This window comes from Triticum dicoccoides, chromosome 4B, assembly GCF_002162155.2.
Source record: "Triticum dicoccoides isolate Atlit2015 ecotype Zavitan chromosome 4B, WEW_v2.0, whole genome shotgun sequence".
Taxonomy (NCBI): domain Eukaryota; kingdom Viridiplantae; phylum Streptophyta; class Magnoliopsida; order Poales; family Poaceae; genus Triticum; species Triticum dicoccoides.
The window spans coordinates 663,276,221-663,283,687 of record NC_041387.1 but is presented as its reverse complement, the minus strand read 5'-3'; the positions used below and the strand labels follow the sequence as shown (position 1 = coordinate 663,283,687).

General features: G+C 47.0%; 1 protein-coding gene across 1 annotated transcript; it reads left to right on the top strand.

The window, feature by feature from the left end:
• Positions 1–1,131: 1,131 nt before the first annotated feature.
• LOC119293021 (GPI-anchored protein LLG3-like) lies at positions 1,132–1,664 on the top strand. The gene is made up of 2 exons (XM_037571632.1): positions 1,132–1,183; positions 1,300–1,664. Exons 1-2 carry the CDS (start codon positions 1,132–1,134, stop codon positions 1,662–1,664), a joined length of 417 nt encoding a protein of 138 aa, XP_037427529.1.
• The last annotated feature ends 5,803 nt before the right edge of the window (positions 1,665–7,467 follow it).

Here is a 7,467-nt window from a genome sequence, read left to right as displayed (position 1 = left end):
TCAGGGCTAGCATAGCTGCCTCTATGCACCCTGTCTGGGGTGCATGAGATGAGCATGGCTGAGGGCACTTTTATGCATCAGATGAGCATAGCTCAGGTGAGCCCATGCACCCTACCAAACAAGCAAAAGTGGGTCGGATTAGGAACTTTTGCCCTCATACACCCTCCATCCACCCTACCAAACACACCCGTAAATACCGGATATTTACAGTGTAATTACAGTACAATCGCCCTGAAAAACATTGTAAATACATGCCTTTGTATAGTGTATGTTCCAGGGATTGTATTTACAGTGTAAATTCCAGGCCATTGTACTGAATTTACAGTGTAAATACTTGGGTATTTACAATGTAATTACAGTACAATGACCCTGAATACCTTGTGTATGTTCCAGGGTTTTGCATTGTAATTCCATGGGTTGGTCCCTGTTTGGTGTCAGGTTGTTTTGTGGTTATACAGGTGTTATCTGTTCATTTGTGAGGAAATTTGAATGTTGCCGGATTGAAAAACAGTCAAGTGTCAAATAGACACTCCCTTAAATAAACTCTCTAAATTGCTTTGACATGCATGCGCAGCCACATGTTGTGCCTCTCTCCTAAAAACAGTCTCACATGGTTCTCAAAAAAAAAAAAAAAAAAAAAACAGTCTCACATGCATGCACAAGTTCAGAAGTTCACGTGATCTGGACAATTCCACATTTTTTCTTGTAAAAATGCGGCAGCCAAAGCAAAGTAATAAATTGTTATTTTCTTGAGTGTCAGCAACGGAATAATAAATGAAGATGTGACGCACTTGCTTCTGTTTTTGTTTTCATGGCCAACATGTCGCATGCGACAATGGTCTGGTGGTGCTGAAGAAATCTGTTCACGGACGTCTCTACCTTTTTTTAGGTGGAATCAGCTACAGTGCAAGGTAGACCTGCTAATCAACTACATGCAACAGGATGTGGTACAGATCTCTAGGAACTGAATTCTTGACGGGCGGTGGAGATAAGAGGGTGCCTAGACACCCGGGTTCTGAAAAGCCATTCTCATTAATCCCTCCCTGCTCTCCTGGCTCGCTTCTTGGCTCTTGCATTGCATTTCATCTTGGCCAGCCCGGCCGCGAGATCAACTCACAAGGTTCAGCGGAGATGCGCCTCGTGTTCTGCGCGGCCCTGATCGCCGCAGCCGGAGTCATCTCAAGTTTGTCGTCTCGATTGATCACTATCCTAGTAGCTGCCTCTGTTACATCTGATCCATAGCATTTACACAGCTTCTTGGTTGATCTAATCGTACTGATCAAACCCGATCATGCGTAGGTGCGGGTGCAGATGACGCGTTCCTCCTAGGGCACCACGACGATGGCGCAGCTGCCACCGGCCGGAGCCGGAGGTTGTCGCAGGCCAGGAGACCATGCCCGGTGGACTTCGCGGCAGCCAACTACACGGTGCTGACGAGCCGGTGCAGGTGGCCCCCGTTCGATTCGGCGCCGTGCTGCGCGGCATTCAAGGACTTCGCGTGCCCGTACGCCGACTACATCAACGACGTCGTCAACGGCACCGACTGCGCCACCGTCATGTTCCATTACATCGACCTTCATGGTGGCTACCCGCCGGGCGTCTTCTACCACAACTGCAGGGAAGGGCCCAAGGGCCTCAAATGCCCCGACGGCATCCCCGAATAAGTTAAAAATGAGGAATTTAAGTACTGTATATGTGTTTTGGTTACGACGTGTTCCCGGCATGGGGTAAAGCAATTATTATGGCCCATAATTTATGGGCAGTGCTATTCTTACGCACTGATTGTACAAAAATCTACGCACTAGCTAGTTCAAATTGCTGGCGGTTATTCCCTCCTTTTTCTCCTGACGGTGATTGTCTCTCTCACATCATGTAAGTTTTACGTAGAAGTTGGGCGTACGAGTAACATTTGTGCATGAGTTATTATCTCTTTATCTCTCTCCTGACTGGCCGAGGGTGGCTTGTGGTGCCCGAACAAAATACTACTCCCTCCCCCCATTCCACAATATAGTGCGCCTGCGTTTTCTGAGATTCAAGTTTGATCATAAATTTAACTACCGAGACCGACTATGGCTGGAGCAAAAATTATACCATTGAATTCGTATTTTCGATATGAATTCAGTGATATAATTTTTGCTCCCGCCGCAGTCGGTCTCGTTGGTTAAACTTACGGTCAAACTTGGATATCGAGAAGCGCGGACGCACTACATTTTGAAATGCAGGGAGTATATAGATCTTTGTAACGGTTATGCCGATCCTTTGACGTGAAGTTGAAACATAATTAATACAACTGAAACACCAAGCAAAAGACGCCGCTCGTGAATTTGTGGCCAGGTTCAAATTCAAATCCAATTAACGGGGACACGCGCGCACGTATCCAGTTCTTGCTTGGAGAGTAGGCAGGTTGGTGCTGTACGTGGCTTGGAGGCTTCAACCAAGGATCCCCCTAGCTAGCAAGCCACACCATCTTTTGCTCTTGGACACTATGGATCCTTCTGCCATCTCAGTCGGTAATCTCTTGGTCATGCATGGTTGCAAGAGCGACGTGATGATCGACATAGCTGATAGCTGGTGGCCGCCGTCCAAGCAAAGGAGCAATGTGATTAAGCGAGCAAGCATAGAGAAGATTCCAGGCGAATGAAGCACCTTACCTCACGCAACAGCAACCAGGTAGATCTATATAGATGTTTCTCCGTCCGTCGGGAATCACATACAGAGCAGATACACGGGCTCACTCCAGAGCTAGCAAGTACCCAATAGATCGGCCGAGATGAGGGGTGCAGCAGCAGCGAGGCGCGACGGCGAGCGGCGGAGCTTTCGGTGGGCGATCCTGGCGGTGGTGATGCTGCTCCTCGCCGTCGGCGCCCTCTACGGCGCCGTGATGTACAAGACGCAGCTGCGGCTTCAGGTGTGCGACGCCAAGCTGATGGGCGGGCCGGTGGTGTACGATCCCCTCACCCTCAACACCACCCTCCAAGGCCTGAGCATCAACGTCACCCTCTGCTGGAAATGATGATGTGAAATACATGCACGTATTAATTGTTGTATATACCATATATATCTGTGTGCCGTTGGTGTATATATCTGTTCGTCCGGTTAATTAAACGGTCGTCTTGCTGCCTAAATGTGTACGCAGATCTTCACCATTGTAAAAAGGGATAAGTATATTTTTGGTCCTCGAACTCTTCCGAGAGTTTAGAAAACGTCCCTCAACTCTAAACCAGAGAGTTTTCGTCCCTCAACTAGCAAAACCGGATAGTTTTCGTCCCCCGTGCCTCTTCGGGCGGTTTTAGTCCGGGATGAACCGTAAATCAGTGAACAGTAAATTGAAAAAATAGCAAAAAAAAAAGGAAATTTTACAGCATCAAATGAACTCTAGTGGGCAAGACCCGTGCAAAATTTCGTGGTGTTTCGACATTCGAGCAACTCGTGACAAACAAAAAACTGTAAATATGTACATCGGGCAGTAAATTAAAAAAGAATAGCAAAAAAAATTCAAAAAAACATGAAACCTTTTGGCATCAAAGATGCTCAGGTACGCAAGATGCCTGCAAAATTTCGTGATCAAATGACATATGAGGAGCTCTAGCCAAAAAAACAAAATAGCGCACTTTTTCAAAAAAAAAAAATCTTAGCCAAATTTTGTTTTTTTGTCACGAGTTCGTACAATGCCCAAACACCACGAAATTTTGCACGAATGTTGTGCATCCAAGCCTCTTTGATGCCAAAAAAATTTATATTGTTTTGAATTTTTTTGCTATTTTTTTGAATTTACTGTTTATTGACGTACATATTTATAGTTTTTTGTTTGCCACGAGCTGCTCGAATGTCAAAATACCACAAAATTTTGCACGTGTCTTGCGCACCAAACTATCTTAGATGCTGTAAAATTTCAGATTTCTTTTATTTTTTTGCTATTTATTTTATTTTACTGTTCACGGATTTAATGTTCATCCCGGACTAAAACCGCCCGAAGCGGCATGAGGGACAAAAACTATCCGATTTTGATAGTTGAGGGCCGAAAACCCTCCGGTTTAGAATTGAGGGACAATTTGTAAACTCTCAGAAGAGTTCGAGGATGAAAATATACTTATCCCTTGTAAAAACCCTGACATATATGTGTACGTAGATTTACTTCACCGTTGATGCCTAAGTATGTTGTTTCCTAATTTTATGCCAAGGGTTAGCTAGGGAGGCAATATGTCATCACGTTTAGTCAGGGCGGAATAACTAAGACGCGAAAGTTATGGCAACCTTGCGACTATTCCCATTAAGTGGTGACAAAACCTGGATCGGTCAAAATCACCTTATAGTAGACGTAGCGAGAAACCAGACCGCAACACAGAACCCAGATACTCCACTCTTCCTCATTGTTGGATATATTCGGATCTGGTCGTCGTTCTTCTATGTTCATGTGTCTTTAGGTTGGATCCTTTTGATATACGCCACTCTTCGTCGGCGGCAGCTGCTGTTCTATTGCGTTGATCCTATGAGCCCTTAGCACGACGACTTCTCGACTGTCTACTATAATAAATTTTGCTCGGCTTGCTTCTTCTATAACAATATAACAAAAAAGAATGAAAGGTGAATTAATGAGAATCTAATTCACTAAATACTAATCCATCCGCAGAAAATATCTTTGACCAAAGGTCATTTTATACTCGCGGGTGCCACAATCCCCTCTCATGACCCCAATATATGACACCTATTGATGATGATGCCTTGTGTATATTATATTTTTTTCTCGATGAATTTTGTACAGAACCAAACATGAGTTACCTTGTCTCTTTCTTTCCGTCCTTGTATAAGTCACAGAATGAGAAAATTATGGATGGACTGCTAGTAACTGACAACATATAGGGCCGCTTATACACCAGCCTGAAAAAAGGTCCGTAAGAACATCTCCAACAGCCGCGCTAAACTAGCGCCGCACCGCAAATTAGACCGTTTTAATGCGCGCGTAACGCGGCGGGTGGCTCCAGCGGGCGCGCAAAAATGGCGCGCGCGGCATATGTAGTTCAGCGCGCTGGCGAAACGCAATCGCGCGCCGCTTATTTGTTGCGCCCGCTTTGCTGGACTCTCGCGCGCTCGCTCTCCCACTTCCATCCCCCATCTGGCCGCGCCGCCGCCGCCGCCCGCGCCCCCCGGCGACCGTTCAGGCGCTTCCCCGGCCTATCCCCACGCCGCCGTGCTTCCGCCCCATCCCCTCCTAGTCCCGCCGGCCCTCGCGCGCCTCCGTCGTTCGAGGAACAGCACCCGAGCGCTCGCTGCCACGCCGCGCCCGCAAGGTGTTTGACAAAACGCCTACAAGGTATGTATTGCTCAAACTTCATGAATTTGGTGCATGTTTTGAATTGTAGTTTTTATAGTATAGTATTGAACATTGTAGATGAGTTCGTCGTATGATTCTTCCGAAGAAGAATTTGATATGGAAGAGGAGGAGGATCTTGCAATGATCATAGCTATGCATATCAATAAAAAACCGAAGCATGGTGGTTCGGTTATGGGTCGGGAGAAAATTTGGAGAGATAGGATTGATGCCCATAACAGATTGATGAAGAACTATTTCGTGGAGAATCCCACATACCCGGAGTCGTATTTTCGTCGCCGGTTTAGGATAAGCATCGACTTGTTCAGGCGCATTGCAGAGAAACTAGCGAGCCATGACCGGTTTTTCCAGCAAAGGAGGAATACCGCCAGAGAGCTCGGGCATAGCACCTTTCTGAAGGTGACAGACGCTTTGCGTATGTTGGCATACGGTATCCCGGCTGATCTAGTTGATGATCACTTGGCTATGGGTGAGAGCCAAGCCATCATGTGTGTCAAGCGCTTTGCAGTGGGAATTGTGCAAGTGTTTAGCGAGGAGTATTTGAGATCTCCCATTGCTGAAGACGCCGCAAGGCTATTGGCGATGAACAAATCGCGCGGCTTTCCTGGCATGCTTGGCTCAATAGATTGCATGCATTGGAGTTGAAAGAATTGTCCAAAGGCATGGCATGGGCAATTCCACGGCCAAAAAAAGGGTTCCACTATAATCCTTGAAGCGGTGGCCGATCATGAGACTTGGATTTGGCATGCATTCTTTAGAATGCCTGGATCTTTGAATGACATCAATGTTGTCAACCGGTCACCACTGATGAATAAGATTGCAAACCGTGAGTTGCCACCGCTGCAGTTTGTAGGAAATGGCCATACGTACAACTATGGCTATTATCTAGCGGATGGCATCTATCCAAAGTGGCAAACCTTCGTGAAGCCGTTGAAAAAGCCGGAAGGTAAGAAAAATCTTGATTTCCACAATGCTCAGGCGGTGGCTAGAAAAAATGTGGAGAGAGCATTTGGGATTTTGCAAGCCCAATTTGCTATTGTGAGAGGACCGGCTAGATTTTGGGATCAAAAATGCTTTGGTACATCATGCACGTTTGTGTGATCATGCACAACATGATCATCGAGAATGAGCATGGCCAAGATTTAGACTACTCACAGTATGAGCTCTTGGGACATCCCGTGCGAGTGCGACGGAGGGCTGAAAGGGTAGCCCGTTTTATTGCCTCCTATCATGCCATTCGGCATCCCGCAACGCACAATGAACTTCAGAATGATTTGATTGAAGAGTGGTGGGCATGGCATGGACGACAAAGAGCATGATTTCTGCATTCGACATTGTATTGTTCATGAACTATTTGTTGTGTTAATTGCATTATTTGTTGTACTGAACGATAAACTATTTGTTTGAGTTGTAATGATATCGAAACTGAACTATTTATTGTTGATTTATTTTGTTTGTTTGATCATTTTTGCTCCTCTTTTTTGAAATGTATATGTGGTTTGTGCGTGCTGCGCGTGCTGTATTTTTGCGCGCTGCTGGAGCGGCGCGCGCGCTGCATTATAATGCGACCGTTGGAGCCAGCGCTGGCGGCCGCGCTAAACCAGCCGAAGCGCGCGCGGCAAACAAGTTTTTTGCACGCGGCGTGAAGCGCGGCTGTTGGAGATGCTCTAATATCTGGTGAATTTTCATTGGAAGGGGTTAGCATTTTGCTAACATTTTAGATGACAAGTTTAGTTGTATGGGGTTGACTGTTTCTTGTGTCATTTTCAGAGAAGAAGAGACATTTTACAGAAAATAAAATGACAGGATCTGCCATCTCCTACCAGGTAAAGTTGCCAAAACAAAAGGCTTGCTTGCCATCCTCCTCCCAGCTATATCTGGCCAAACGGGCCGCTTTTTTCGGGCCAGCCTGGCAGCACGGCGGCACGACACGCGACGGGCCAGGCTCGGCACGGGCTAATCGTGTCGTGCCAGGCACGAGGCACGCACTGGGCCGTGCCTGGGCCGCGACCCTCAGCCCGCGTGCCAGCACGACACGACACGAATTCTAGCGGGCCGGCCCGTGGCACGACACGGCACGCATCACGGCGGCACGGCACGATTGGCCCGCCTCGATCGTTGGGGGAGCGGGGGCGGTT